This window comes from Myodes glareolus, chromosome 26, assembly GCF_982192425.1.
Source record: "Myodes glareolus chromosome 26, mMyoGla1.1, whole genome shotgun sequence".
NCBI classification, from domain to species: domain Eukaryota; kingdom Metazoa; phylum Chordata; class Mammalia; order Rodentia; family Cricetidae; genus Myodes; species Myodes glareolus.
This window is the reverse complement of record NC_142051.1, coordinates 45,253,202-45,268,873: the sequence shown is the minus strand read 5'-3', so window position 1 is coordinate 45,268,873 and position 15,672 is coordinate 45,253,202. Positions and strand designations below refer to the sequence as shown.

The 15,672-nt window shown below is 45.3% G+C and overlaps 2 protein-coding genes across 2 annotated transcripts in view; one reads left to right on the top strand and one right to left on the bottom strand.

The window, feature by feature from the left end:
• Nucleotides 1-15,672, top strand: part of Syn3 (synapsin III) — a 413,622-nt gene that overhangs the window by 132,038 nt on the left and 265,912 nt on the right. The window contains exons 5-6 of the mRNA XM_087902074.1: nt 2,667-2,823; nt 5,721-5,810. Coding sequence (XP_087758200.1) covers nt 2,667-2,823; nt 5,721-5,810 — 247 coding nt within the window. The remainder of the gene's footprint in view (nt 1-2,666; nt 2,824-5,720; nt 5,811-15,672) is intronic.
• Nucleotides 8,080-15,672, bottom strand: part of Timp3 (TIMP metallopeptidase inhibitor 3) — a 50,506-nt gene continuing 42,913 nt past the window's right edge. The window contains exons 3-5 of the mRNA XM_048418189.3: nt 13,373-13,484; nt 12,754-12,875; nt 8,080-11,842 (exon numbers count right to left, since the gene is read on the bottom strand). Coding sequence (XP_048274146.1) covers nt 11,645-11,842; nt 12,754-12,875; nt 13,373-13,484 — 432 coding nt within the window. The 3' untranslated portion in view covers nt 8,080-11,644. The remainder of the gene's footprint in view (nt 11,843-12,753; nt 12,876-13,372; nt 13,485-15,672) is intronic.

The window sequence follows — 15,672 nt, the reverse complement described above, 5'->3', positions numbered from 1 at the left end:
AGCAAAGCACAGAGAAAAAGCAAAAGGCAATAGCAGATAGAAGTGTGAAGTAAATACATTCATGTGCCTTCTTAAGAAGATACACTTAGTAAAAAATACCAACACACTTGATAGAGAAAAGGCAGTATCCTTACTGCAGAGGCCTTATAAGGGAATAAAAGGGAGAGGTTTTTTTTTTATGGGGATAGATGTGAGCAGAGACATATAAAAATGACAAAGCAAATGATTGATTTTAAAAAATCGAACTCCAAAAACAGAAAGATGCAGGGTATCTTTTAGGGAATGCCACTCATCAGATCAAAACTCTTAACTGCAGTGTTGCAAGCCTAGTGGTTACAGGCCTGTAACCCCAGCTACTTGAGAGATTAAGGCAAGAAGACAAGTTTAAGGCAAGCCTAGGCTACAGAGGGAGTCCAAGACTGGTCTGAGCAACTTAATGAGATCATGTCTCAAATAAATAAATTAATAAATAAAATTAATGGGATATAGCTCAATAGAATAGGCCCAAGGTTCTGGATTTAGTACCCAGGACTGCAAATAAAAACAAAAGCAAACAAGCAAACAGAAACAACAAAACAAAGAGCCCTGAGGGTCATGAGATGGAACCTGGGGAGATTAAACTTGAAAGTAGTATGGGGAGGTATCCTTTAGGGCTAGTGTGAGGAAATTACCAAAGAAAGAAAACAGAGTGCTCGTCTAGTTGTTCAAGGCCCTGAATATGGTTCCCAGCAATGATGAAGGGGGGAGGAAAAGGAGGAGCAAGAGAGGGAAAAGGAAGGAAGGGAAGATGATGAGGAAGGAGCTGTAGGAGGGGAGAGAGAAGAAGAAAGGAAAAAGAAAGAAATTTGTTTTTATAGGGATTGTGTTTATAGAGAAACTATTCATGTCATTGCATTATGTAGAAAATTCCAGAATCATAACTGATAGAAAAGCATGAAATCAATTATGTGTATGAGTGCACATTGTGTATAGTAAAATACATAGTTGGATCAAAGTGTGTATATAAAGATTGTTAGGAATTTTCTCTCTGCATTTTGTAAAATCTCCAGTAATTTGTTTACTTCTTTTTACATTCCATAGATTTTTTTTTGGTAAATCATATAAAAGAAGAAAATGGTTCCCATGCAGTTGCTTCTGATTGCCATCAAATCCACCTTCATTCCTCCATCTCAGTTGCTCTTATTCTAAGATTCTTTTTTTTAATGTGCAATGTGCATTTATACTTTGCTTGCATGTATGTCTGTGTGAGGGTGTCAGATTCCCCTGGAACTGGAGGTACAGACAGTTGTGAGCTGCCGTGTGGTTGCTGGGACTTGAACCCAGGCTCTCTGGAAGAGCAGCTGGTGCTCTTAACTGCTAAGCCATCTCTCCAGCACTTCAGATTCTAACTTTAACTTTCCTACACTAAGGCTAACCATTCCTATAAATGCATTGTGTGTCAGACTTGAAGACATACCACAGTCTGGTTTAAGTGACCTGTGGAGATAAGTTAGCACTTAGCATCTGTTTTGACAGGAGGGGGTGGTGATGTTCATAGGCATCTCCACCGCACCTACCCATCACATACCTGCCCTGGAGGTGTCAGACACTGGGGTATCTGTTGAGAACCAAGGTCAACGTGACCCAGTACGTGTCTGCACTGTGCATATTCTTTTTTTCTATCCTCGGCAGGAGCAAGTCCTTCTGTCTAAGAGTTATTTTAGATTATATTTGAATCATTTTAAAGAGACAGTTTTTGTGAAGTTAAGGATATGACTCCAATTGAGGCAGACAGATCAATGGCGCCGTGTTGAGTATCCACCCTCTGCCCACTGTGAGGCTAGGTCTCTCATGTGTCTTAGAAGTAAGGAGCACAGAAATAAGTTGGCTTTTGACAGTGTGAATAAAACACTGTAAATCTGCCAGGCGCCAGGGTGTGGGGTAAAAAGCATAAGGACTTAAACCAGTGACAGAATTCAAAGGCAACTCTCCTGCTCACCAGCTTTGTGGTTTGGGGGACTTAATTTCTCAGAGTTGCAAATCCTCCTTGCTGTAAATTTGGGCAAGGGGAACATATCCCAGACCTCCCCCAACTCTATTGGGAAGCATTCATCAGGACCCTGTCTCCACAGGGACCAGCAAAGAACCTGTGTACCCTTGGTCTTTGCCATTTTCTTGTGCTACTTAGAAAGCACAAGGCCAGTTTGTTGGAAAATCTACAAGGAAGAAGTCAAGCTGCCAGCAGTTGACAACTGTAGACATAACCCTGCCAGTTACCTGCAACATGTCACTTTGAGCAATTATGTATCTTCCTGGGTATTAGAATGTACCTCTGAGGAATGGGAGCCAAAAGCATCCAATACCCAAAGGAGTATGGGTATCCTGTACGTTGCTCAGAACCTAGCAAGAAGTTATTCTATTGCTCAGTTATTTAGGACATGTTTCTCTTTGTTGTAAATTAAATGGGAATCTAGGAAACAACCTAAAACCCCAACACAAGAAAATATCTGTTCTTTTCAACTCATCTGGTTTGCAGCTGGGTAGTGGTGAGTTATTACCAGCCTCCCCTACCTGCCCTCTCAGCTGAGAGCTCCTACAGATAGCAACCACGTAGGGTCAGGGCTATAACCAACAAACCTTGGTTATACTGCCATGTGATAATACAGCTGTTGCCCCTCTCTTGGCAGGTCCTTCAAACCGGACTTCATCCTGGTTCGACAGCATGCCTACAGCATGGCCCTGGCTGAGGACTACCGCAGCCTGGTCATCGGCCTTCAGTATGGAGGGCTTCCTGCTGTCAACTCTCTGTATTCCGTATACAACTTCTGCAGCAAGCCCTGGGTGGTAGGTGAAAGACAGCCCACGTGGAGGGAAGTGGGGAGCATTAGGTGGTCTCCTAGGTTGTAAATGGCTCCATTCACCATACAGACCCTCAGCAAGGAGAAGAATCTTATTTAAGCAACTTGACCCCAGGTCTCTTCTGGAAATTACAACCTGGAAAATATTATGTAGAATACATTGTAGTACAGGATCATGGAATAGTAATACTAGTCTTTCTGAGGATATAGCTCAGTTGGTAAAGGGCTGGGCTCAGTCTCCAGTGCTGTGTAAAACAGATGCATTGATGTACCTATAATTCCAGCACTAAGGAGATAGAGGCAGGAGGATCAAATAAGGTCATCCTTGGCTATGTAGTAAGAGTTCTAGGCCGGCCCAGGCTATGGGAGACCTTGACTCAAACAAACAACAAACAAACAAACATACTTTGTTGTTTTTAATGTCTTAGTATAATTTTCTTATTGTTGCTCTTCAAAGTTATCAAACACTTACTAAATACCAGAAAACTGTTGTGGGTACCCATCCTATCACTGTAGTTGAAGAGGGCACCATTGCTCTGTCCTACAGAGGAGAAGGCTTAACTTCAGAACTCTCTGGGAACTTAGGACTAGTGAATGGCAAAAACTGAACTTCGAAGCCCTCTTTATCTAACTCTCACACTTGGTTTCTCCCCACTGATCACTAGTCTCAAACCTTCAATTTGTTTACTCAAGTTTCCATTCAAGTATTGTACAAAAACAAAAGGGTCTTCCTAAAAATACCCATCCTCCACTATTCTATTACTCCACACATGGCTCTGGACCTAAATGACACCATTCCTTTATCTGTCATTTATCTCCCTTAACACAAGCAATGCAGTACCACACAGTAATGGCATCAGAGTACCCGCCCCTTAGTCTACTGTTCTAGTGAAACAGTCTACTACCAAATATGACAGCTGTGTCATCTGTCCTATGGTACATACCTCAGGGAAAAATGAAGGAAGATCAGAGGTATGGAGAGAATGTTATGAAATGTCTCACTTCTGTGGTCCACCCATTTGGCTACCTGTCTGCCATCACCTGGGAGTGAAAAGCACTGATTAGAGTCTGGTCACTGAGCTAGATTGACCAAGGCCAAGTTTCTCCACTTACGTGTATCCTTCAGCAATTTGTGTTAGCTTCTCTGAACTTAGTGTCCTTATTTTAAAAAGGATGATAATAGGGTTTTTCTGGTTTTCCGTGGGGGCATGTAAAAAGTTTGTAGTGGCAGCTGGTATACAGCATATTCACAATAAGTGGTACAGCAATTCTTGCCTCTTACACATGGACTAAGTCTAGGCTGGGATGGCTCTTAGGATTTGTTGAAATAATAATTAAATTAAGTTAATTTAATAGACGTGGGTAGTGTTGGCTCTTTGTGTCATAACTAAGGGTTTTGGCTCATGGGGGTCTAAGATTTGAGTGCCATCAGAAGGAAACAGGCCATGGTTTTGACAGCAGCAACTTCATTAACACTCACCATGGCGTGTGCTCAACCCCAATACACACATCCCAGATATCCCCACTGTACAAAAGAGGAAACCGAAGCCCATGTGGCTGGCAGTAAGGGCTCTAGCTTTTCTTCAAAGCCCACCAACTTAGCTATGGAGTTATACTCCCTCTCTGAACTCCAATGTCTTTGTCTATAAAGTTAGGGATACCCCTGAACAGTTCTACAAGCCTTTGGAGTGACTCTGTTCTGTGCTACATGTGTGGGCTATTCCCCAAGAGTGCATAGGAGCCCAGTATAAAGCAGGCATTTCCCCAGCTTCCTTATTTCTGTCTAAGATCCTGGCATTTTCCTGGCACAGAATGTGTCTCTTCTTCTAGTCACCATGGTTTGCAGAGTCCAAGTTGTCCTGGTATCCACCTGTAATTCTCCTTGGCCTTCTGAGTGAGTAAGATCCTTGGCCTAGCCTTTTAAAGCTCATGATGACCTGTGATAGACCACCCTTTGCCTGACTCCTCACTATCCCCCTGCACCTGAGGCCACAGCCATGGAAGTCTTTGAAGGCCTTCAAAAACAATCAGTCCTTTCAACACATGGAGTACCCTTCTTCCTCTTATGGGATAGGTACAAGGAGCCTTCCTGATGACCCATGTTCTCCTCTATGTCCCAAATTCCCCATCAGCAATACCTTAGCATCTCAACCTTGTAGCGTTGCCTGTCTTTCCACTAGGCCTGGCCTGGCAGGCTTGGAGTGTTGTCCCAATCATCATACATAATGCCAGATGCTGCGTGAGCTCTGCACAGCACTATGTGATGACCACTGGATCTGACCCTTACTCAGGAAGCACAAGCTAATATGAGGACCAATTAGGAAGTAAGAAATAAGTGATGCACAGTGGGGACCTGTCTGCATGTTCAGAATGTATAGAGTTGTAAAAGCAGAAATATTAATCACCCCCATGAATTAGGCAATCCAGTGAGTGAGATTTTTATATATTCTCCATTTATAATTTAGGAAATGGGTTTCTGAACCTGCCCCTCCAGGTCTCATAGCTAGTAACAGTAAAAATCTGAATGAGAGAGTCTGGACTCGGAGTGAATGCCATCCTAGAAATACAGACATTGCAGGCAGAGGATGGCAGAACCCCCAACAGGTTGTGCTGAGGACAAGGACCTTGTGTGAAATGGCCGAGCATGCAGTTAAGTGCTCGTAAAATGTAGTTGAACTGTGAAGCCAGTGACCTGCCTACCTCCCGGCTCAGGGGCAGGCACAAGGGGGACAAGAGAGGGTGACACCCAGCCAAGGAAGTTGGCTTTTTATCCTAACAGTGAGCAACAGCTTCTAGAACTTAGCCCAGGACAGATGCTTGAAGGTCAGGATCAAGTGGGAAACCCTGACTGGGTAATGAATGAGCTTTCCTTTTCTCTCCCAGTTCTCTCAGCTCATTAAGATCTTCCATTCTTTGGGTCCTGAGAAGTTTCCACTCGTGGAGCAAACATTTTTCCCCAACCACAAGCCAATGGTGAGTGCCTTTTTAATCTCTGCTTATCTTCATGATGTGGGATGACCTTACATGTCTGTCTCCTGAGTCTCTGGGCAGCTCACGGCTTGCTCCCTGGTTACCTGGACTCCACATAGGAGCCTTCATGTCCTGTGCTTGTGGAAATGTCTAGTGTTCCCTGGGGAAGGTTCAGCTTCTCCAGGGGTGTTTCAGGCAGTAGGGCAAGTAACAAAGGTACTTGGCATTCTGTGAGACACATCAAATGACATCTTAAGCTGGCATCCTGGAACTAGAGGTTGTGTATAAAGGGCAAAAATATTTTTATAGTAAAATGTTACCTTCAGCACACTTTTACTGGGACCTGGTTTTTTTTACTGTGATTTTAATAAAATATGTGCTATTTTATTTGAGCTGATTATTAAAGAACAATGTACTTATATGTTCAATTTCCATTCGTTGAAGTGCACCTGTGTTATCACTGGGAGTCTACTAAGGCCAAGCTGAGAGTCTATAACTTTACTACTGTTTGGAAGGTTTAAGACATGTTCACGGTTAGAATTCTGGTAGAAGAGTTTTGAGCTGCTGGAATCAGCCTACAGCATGATTGCTTATGTGATTAGGCTAACCTGGCCTTGCAGGGAATAGTAATCTCAGGGAACAAGAGTAATGTACTCATCCTAATAGGGAATGTGGTCTGATTGTAGAATCTCAGGCTCTGACTGCTGAACTGGACAAACCTGTTTGAGTCAATCAGAGGCTCTTGTTGGTTGTCCGTCTACTACATCTACCCATCAGTCACAGACTCCAGGATGTCTGAGGCTCTCATTGGCCCTGTCTGTCTACTGTATCTACCTATCACTCACAGAAACCAGGATGTCTGAGTTTCGCATTGGGGTTGTCTCTCTACTGTATGTACCCATCCATCACAGACTCCAGGATGTCTGAGGCTCTCATTGGCCCTGTCTGTCTACTGTATCTACCTATCAGTCACAGAATCCAGGATGTCTGAGGCTCTCATTGGCCCTGTCTGTCTACTGTATCTACCTATCACTCACAGAATCCAGGTTGTCTGAGTTTCACATTGGGGTTGTCTCTCTACTGTATGTACCCATCCATCACAGACTCCAGGATGTCTGGTTGGTCTGAGTAGTATAATGGTAAATCTGAATTATCAATTTGATTGCAATGAAAAAAACACAGATTACTTTCTCAGTGTCTGTCAGGGTCTTTCCAGAGAGGATTAACTGAGCCAGGAAAGACCAACTTGAAATGTGGGAAGCACCATCTATGAAGTCGGGGGCCCAGATGGGATTAAAGGAAATGGAGGAAGGCTGGAGTTTAGGTATTCTCTTTTGCTCCATCTGATCTACCATGATGAAAACTGCTGGTCCTATCACAGCCTCATGGGCACAGTGAACCAAAGTCTCTGGAACTAGGAACCAAAACAAAATAAATCCTCCCCACCACAAGATATTTCTTCCGGGTATTTGATCACTACAGTGGCAAGGTATGGATAACACAGAAAATGTATTAACTAACTAAGGAAGTTCACAGTTTGCCTTTAAAGCAGTTGGTTACTAATCACCACCCTGACTAGATTTTAGACAAGAATTTAGTCTCATTGAGAGTGGTAGAGCAGCGGGTTGATAAGGGTCTGTGAAAGTCTAGTACAATGTTGTGCCTGGCATATGGTGGGTGCTCAGAATGGAGGACCTTTCAAACAGGGGCAAAGACCATGACCTGGAACACTGGCAAGGGAGGGCTCACAGTTAGGTGGTCCTATGGTAGTGGAGAGTAGCTCACTGAGTGCTGGCAGAAGCTCCCCAGTTGTCTTAGGGCCTCAGGAATTCCTGGCATTCCCAACCAGGAGCTTCACTCAGGATTTCAGTTACACCGCCAACATCAACTATGGCTGCCGGCAAGCTTCCACTCCCACTACGGCCGTGGAATTCTCAGGGGAAAATATGAGTTAGGCTGAGACAGGTCCCACCCCTGTTTACCCACAGGTGATTAGGTAAAAAATAAATCTTTTGAACACTGGATCCTGCCAGTAGAATGAAGGAGTGAAATTTGTGCTGGGTTAGCAGCCAGAAGGGACTAAGGATATACTCTTTCGAAATCTGTTGCCAAAAAAGGGGTTTAGGTAAGGTGGCCTAAGCTGTAGACATGGGTGGGAGGAAGTTGTGTGCAGGAGTGTGGAGGAGGACAGGCAGAACCTGCTTGCCAAATCCTTTCTGATACTGATATAACCCCCCAAGACAGGACACAAGAAGGCAAGAGACAGCAGGTGTGTGATAGAAATAAAACCACTTTACTGTTTAGAATAAAGGACACACTATAAAAAGTGAACATTATGCAACATTACAAGACAATATACATTCACGGAATATAAAATTCATAAATAACATGGAGGAAAACTGTAAACAGTGCTACAAAATTTAGCAACAAATACATTCCTTCTAGACAGGGTTTTCTCTGGTTGGTGTCTCTTCGTCATTACTGGGCTTCAGCACAGCCAACTGGCTAGAGGAAAAGTAGTCATAGAGAATCTAAGGTACCCCTGTCGTCAGAGCATGGTCATGTTCTCAGGTCCTCTCCTCCTCAATCTAAATAGCCAACTTAAGTCTGTTGAGATCACCTCTCCTGCCTTTTCCCATTTCGTTGTGCTTCTGCCATTAGATTAGATTGTTTTTTTAAATTTTTCTCTGATACAAAGACTAGAGTGATGTTTTTAACTTTAAGTAGCTGGGAGCCAACCACCTACTGCCCCTTGGCATGAGGCAAGGAAGGGTAATGCTTCCTGGACCCACATTTTCCTCCCAGACAGATCTATCCCCAAAAGTCATTGTGTGTCCTTTACTGTTTAAGAAGCACAACATGAAACAGGGTTTGTTTGGCAGGGTTAGGACTGGAGAAGGTAGGTACTGGGGTTTCTTTATGCTCCCCACCCTGGCTACAGCACAGTGCAATCCTGGGAAGCAAAAGCCTATGCATAAGAATGTCTTGGCTGAGAGGGAGAAAAGATGCCTGGATGAGACAAAGAGAGCTCGGTGTCACGGTGTCACAGTTGCCATGGTCGCGGACTTTGCAGAAACCATAGCTTCCTGGGGGAGTAGGAGAAAGGGTCTTGGAAGTGGGTGGCAGGTGACCCAGGGGCAGCTGATACAGGACAAGGACGTCGTGTGCTTTTGTTTTTGTTTTGTTTTCTTCTTCTCCTTCCCACCCTTGGGATTCCACGGGGAGGAGGCTGGAGGAGGCTGCTTCTAGTACCTTCTATTTCCTTGAACTCCAGTCTAGCTGAATGCTTGTGTCACAGTATTCTACCCTCCATTCTACTGTAGAATTTGAATCAGGAAAAGGCATGGGGGTTCCTTTCTTTCTTTCTCTTTCTTCTCTTAGACACAGTGTATACTGACAGCCTACGCATGGCACATGATTTTAGCAAAATAAAACATTCATGATATGATTGAAATACCAAAGTGTCTCGGCTACATAAATGATTTTAAATTATACAGTGAGTGAACAGGTGAAATAAACAAAGCTATAGCTTATAGAAAGCTCAAAAACCGCCCTCCGATGACGTGACTTTCGAGAATCCCTCCTTGCCCAGGACTTCTCGCCAGGACCTCAACAGCCACCTGTGGCCACGGTTCTGCCAGCTGATTAACGGGTTAGCATCAGGTGTCTCACCCTCAGGCCTCACCTTAGGTTTCTCCCTCTAGGAGTGAGGTTATTACACAGGGATTGAGAATGGCTAAAGGCCTCTTGGAAGAGACACGCATGCACACATGGGAGAGCACTTGAGCTGGGTAAATCGGGATCTCCATCTTAGGAGACTCTAAGGTTGAAGTAAAGAACCCCAAACAAGTTACCCCTTAAGAACCACTGGCTTGCTGACCTCAGCTCCTTTTGCTCCACATCATGGAAAGGGTTGTGCCTTTGTTCCCTGTGAGCACAGGGGAAATGAAATCAACCAAGAGGAAACTTGACACCCATCGCCTGAATTATCTTCCTGTTCTGCTATCATATCAGACACTGGGCCAAAGCAGGTGTATATGGGGTGGGGTTGGGGGGCAGACGCTGGAACGTGTTGGCTTTTCTCTCTCTCTTTCTACTTATAATTGGTAACTATGTCTCCTAATGTGGAATGAATTGAAGATATGATACTAATAGAGGATAAATACCCATAATCTGAAAAGAGACAGAGTAACTGTGTTATTTGTCACCACCTCACCATCTCAGACTCGGTAAAATACACATTATCATCTACTATCGGCAATGCATTTTTGACACTAAAACTTAAAATAATCTTATTTAATAGGAAAATTTATATTATAGTTTTATTTTAAAAACAAAAATACAACACAACAAGAGGCCTATAGTTTGATGGCAGAGCCTGGCTCCCTCAGTGACCAACCGTGTTCATTCTGTGAGGTGACCACCTCAGGAGGTAATGTTCACCCACTCCTGAGCTGGGGAAAAAGAGTATGCTGTCCCCAGATCCAGGAAAGGAGGCATTCCACCGAAGCAGGACACTGTGCAACTGTCCCTCTCGTGTGGAGACCCCTAACCTACTCTCACACTCACCTGCCATCAGATGGCCAGTAAGGCAATTAAGTGAAGGGCACCCAAACACAAAGCGGAAGGAAGAAAGGAGGTGAGAGGTCAAATGACCCCAGTTATAGGGACAAGAGGGTGTTGAGGGTGTTCGGAGTTTCAAAATTTTAATTCAAATGAAAAAAAAAGTCAACTTGGAATGTCACAATTTCCCATCAAACAATAAAAGAAAAGAGATTAAACTATTCGCATATTTAACAGCATTGAATAGAATTGTGTCCTATAAAAATTAGCTCATAATCCCCTATGGGTATATGAAAATGTGTATATAAACACGTCCCCCTCGATGAGCTAAACACTACTTTGGAAATAGTATTCTCTACCCAGATCTACTTGACTATATCTGTGGATAGTGTCTGGTATGTGTTTCTCCAGATTACACATTGGCAAACTTTGAGCCAAGCTTCCCCAAAAATTCCCAAGAGGGTGTCTCATGGGAGGCAGGAGGGAAAAGATGTTCATCTCAACACTTTGTCTAAATTCTTGTACAGACAGACATGCTGAACTCAGGCAGATGCTTAAGTCTTCATGAACTCAGAAAGCTCTATTACTCTGACATATGCTTGCTGCGGGACTGAAACATCGCATCAACCCGAGTATCACAGGGCTGGGGAACTGTGTGTCACCTCAGACCTGCTCCTGCCGTTTGCACCTTCCCTCCCTCACCCCGACAAGCAGACATGGACAGACAGACCATCTGATCCAGATACACAGTTGTCTATCCTCTGTGGATAAGGTCTTTCAAATACCTGGCGTCCGTCTGCTTGCTGTTCTTGACTGACTGGGAAACAGTTGGCCTTCTGCCAACTTCCTTATCTATACTCTTTGTATACTAGGATGAAGTGTAACTGGATGTGGGTCTAGGATGTGGTCAAGAGAGGAAGAAAGAGGAGTAGCTATCAAATGCCCAAACGGCATAGAATTTTTCCATTTTTGTTTTCCTAAAAAAATATAGATTATATATCATGAAGAAGAGGAGTATACGTGCTCATTCTTTCTGGCTTGGCACCAGAGATTCCCAGTTAGAAATGGGTGATGTCAAAACCAAAAAAGAAGGGGTAGGGGCAGGGCCGGGAGGGTAGTTCCAAATCAACTCCATAGACAGCAGAGACTTTAAGTGTCCCCAGTGCTAAATTTGCAAGAAAACAGGCACTAATTTCATTGTCATCATCTGGGAAGAGTTAGTGTCCGGGAGGCTCAGTGGGATGGGAAGGAGGTGAGGTGGGACAGGTCTGCGTTCAGGGGTCTGTGGCGTTGCTGATGCTCTTGTCTGGAGGGGCCCATCCTCGGTACCAGCTGCAGTAGCCACCCTTCTGCCGGATGCAGGCGTAGTGTTTAGACTGATAGCCGGGGTAGCCAAAATTGGAGAGCATGTCGGTCCAGAGACACTCATTCTTGGAGGTCACGAAGCAAGGCAGGTAGTAGCAGGACTTGATCTGCAGTGACACACAAGCCCTAGTTAGGGTACTGCAGCATGGCAGGCCCAGCCTGGATTCAAACTCTGGGGCCCCTGCTCTTTAATGCTGACAGTATAGTTAGTTACATTAGCGACTAGCACTCACACCATTGAGCGTCTACTGGGTACCAGACACAGTGCCTTTAAACTTTTGGTGCAGATCTAACTCCCTTCTATAAATAAAGAGACTCAGAGAGATTAAGCAGCTTGCTCCAGGTCACAAAATCTGTGAGTCCCAGACTAGATGTGGGAAGGGGAGACTCCCACTGTTGTAAGAAATGAAGCAATTAGAAAATGAAAGCATACACTTTAGGGTTCAGTAGCCCTGGGTTGGAAGTCAGCAAGCTATATAACCCAGGATCACAGAGCAAAGATCTCTGAGCCTTTATTTCTTGCCTGTGTAAGAAATAAACTTAAGTAGTTAAGAACACAGGCGATTATTCTGGGGATGAGGGGAGAGAGTGACTCAACTCCCTCCCGTGACTTTGTACTTGGGGAAAGAACTGGACCCGGCTAAAGAGAAGGGTTAAACAGCAGCTGATGTCAGCAAGCCTCGGCCAGCCTGCCCACCTGGGCAGGAACTCCAGTGAGTCAGCTGTCAGAGTGAACCTACTTAGGACAGCCTGGCAGAATCCTCCAGGGAAAGTTCCTGTACCTGTCATAGCCTTGAACAGCTGGGAGGGGCCGGAGATGTTGAAGAGCCCTCACAACCCAGCAGCTGCCAAGTAGGCCTCCTTCAGTAAGTGAAAACAAATAAAGGCTTTCTTCAGAGCTTTCTCCCCTGCCTTGCCTCGGGGCAACATTCCTTACCACCCCTTCACTACCCCTGGTAGGTTGTCTGTCCCTACACAGCAGGAACTAAAGCTTCCAGACCGACCCTTCAGAACTCACCTTGCAATTGCAACCCAGGTGGTAGCGGTAATTGAGCCCCTTGCGCTGGGACAGTGTGAGCTGGTCCCACCTCTCCACAAAGTTGCACAGCCCTGTGTACATCTTGCCTTCATAGACACGGCCTGACGTGGGAGAGGAGGCAAGGGAATAGGCATTTAGTCAGAGCCCTGTACTACCAGGGTCAGGCACTGACCCTGGGTTTGTGATACCTTCCCCAACACCTTCAGACATGAACTCTGTCCTGTTTTCCAAATGATAATGGATCTTAAGATACTGAGCATTACGCTGAAGGTCTCAAAGCCATCAGGTCTCAGATTCCTTAGGGTTTTGCATGTTGCTATTACAGTGACAGCCTAGAGAGCGGTCTGTGACATAAGACAAACCAACGGCATTAGACATATTGACTGACAAGTACTTTCTAGTGATGTTAAAGCCGAGATACCACAGACAGGCGCACAATGGAGCCAAGGCTGACAGCCAGTGCTGGGTAAGCAAGACAGACCCTTCACTTCTTGAGACACATGGCTATGACCCTCAGGATGCCACTGACTCAGGATTCTGGGGTTGTGGCAGATGCAGAGCAAGGGAAGAGTGCCTTGGTGCTCCCAGTGACTCTTACCTGTCAGCAGGTACTGGTATTTGTTGACCTCTAGCTTAAGCCCACAGAGGCTTTCAGAGGCTTCCGTGTGGATGTACTGCACGTGGGGCATCTTACTGAAGCCTCGGTACATCTGTGGGCAAAAGGGAACATGATCATGAGAAAGGGTCCCAGGCCCAAGCAGCATGCTGCTGTGTAGTATATGAGTTTCTGGTTCCCCTGCACAGCCTGTCAGTGGTAGGCTATTAACTCACCACCACAGGCTTCCCTGCACACCAGAGAAGGGCATCTATTCTTTTCCCTGGGCCAGGTCCATGTCTCATTCAGCTGCCCTACCCTACTCTTCTACCTATTTTTCTCTCAAACTAGAATACCCCTTCAGAGATCCAAAGCAGCTATTATGAAAAGCTTCACGTGTTCCATGCCAGTTTCAAGGTGATAGCTAGCCAGCCAGCTGGTCTTCACATGACATCTCTGTGACACGCAGACATATACATAGCAGCATCCTCACAAGAGCCTGGAGAGTGGGTACCAAAAACACTACTCTCAGGTCAGGCATTGCCTATGTTCTTATTTTTCTGAGCTCCCGGGGTAGCACTGAGTTCCTTTACGCAAGATGAATCACATATACATGAATGTGAAAAAAAAATCAAAACTTCTTAATTAAGCATATTATTATTTCTAGATTAAACCATGTAAAATTCATCTAGGTGGCTGAATCAAGTCGCTCTAAACCAGAGGCAAGGCTGCACCCCCTTGGAAACATTTGAAACACAAGACAATGGCAGGAGAGTGGACGGAGCAGGGGTGTTGGTAATCTTCCTGTGATATGTAGAAGAGCCTTGGGTACAGAGTGATCCAGGCCCAATGTTAGTGGCTCTGAGCTTAAGAGACTGCTAGAATATCTAGGCACTAATGCCTAGGACTGGAGAGACAGGAGCCTTTGAAGGTGTGGACCCTGAGCCTTAGACAGGCTCACAAGTTTGTCTGTAGTCATACGGTTGGTAAACAGCAACAAAAAGTCCAGCAAGACAGCCCATAAGTCTGTGATCTAAAGGGTCACCTGTTACCACCTCCCCTTTAAGCCCTTGATGCTAAGGACCCAGGGCGTCCTCACGATGAACAGTTTCTTTCTTCCATTTCTAACTTCCGTGGGTCCTTTGTCAGCATGTGCTTGGAGTACTTGCTGTGACTCTGACAGAGACTGAATACATTCTGTAATTCTAGAATGAGTCCATCTGCGTCACACAAGTCCCGATCTACTGAGGCCATATGCAATCAACTGTGAGCCAGGGAAGGTGGAGGGGGACACTCAGACCTGGCCTGATCCTTACCTCTCAAGGGGCCTTGAATGCCTGGTTGTCTCTGGTCCTCCCCTAAGAGCCTCACAATAGGAAAATATCCCTAGCATGCACTGTTAATTATCCAGGTAATTAATACAAGCCAGACAGTATACCCCACTGGTGCCTCACAAATACCCCACTGAGCCTGATGGGCTGTTTTTCAGGCCTCATCTTCTAATTGGAAAAAGGGTAGCAGGGCACAAAGCCATCTGTTGGACCTACACAGTTTAGAGGACTCTCCTTGTTTACAGAGTGCACTGTCCTGATGGGTTGGAATAGACCCCTTCTGCAGTTCAATTACACCACAGGGGAGCAGGGCTGGAGAGTCAGACTAGGTCGATGGCTTGTTTGATGGTGGATGTACCACTCGGGCTCCACAGGAAACACATTTAAGACTCTTGATGTGAATGAAGTATCATCACTATGGCCTATAAAGAACAAGTTTCACCGACTTCCATGCCAGGTAACTGCTCACAAGGATTTGGGTTTTGGCAAATATTTCCACTAAGCATTTAGTGGATAGAGCCTGACAACACAGAAGGTCCCAGCACAGGCTAGATAAGATCTTGCACCGTAAGGGTCTCAGGCATTGGAGGACAATGGCTCCCTGAGGCCTGAAGGTCAGGGGGTCTTGCAGCTGGAGGAAGCCCTGCTGGTGCACTTTGCTTAGACAAACCGCTGAGGAAAGGACCCAGCACATTCCAACTGCCCAGCAGATCTGTCCTGCCCCAGTCAGGACAGACAAAGCACATGACCAGCACATGTCCCCCTGGGATCCTCTTGGGACCAACTGGGACATAATGTCCCCCACGTGTTGTCCCTTGCAGCCTGCCTGAAAGCTAGTCAGTGCTGTACAAACAATAGCCCCTGGCAAAACAAACTGCTTTCCCATGGTCCCGATGGGAGATAAGGCCCCCACAAATGATGAGGCCAGTTCTGGAAACTTCCACATTTGCACCACAGCTCAATTGCAGCTAA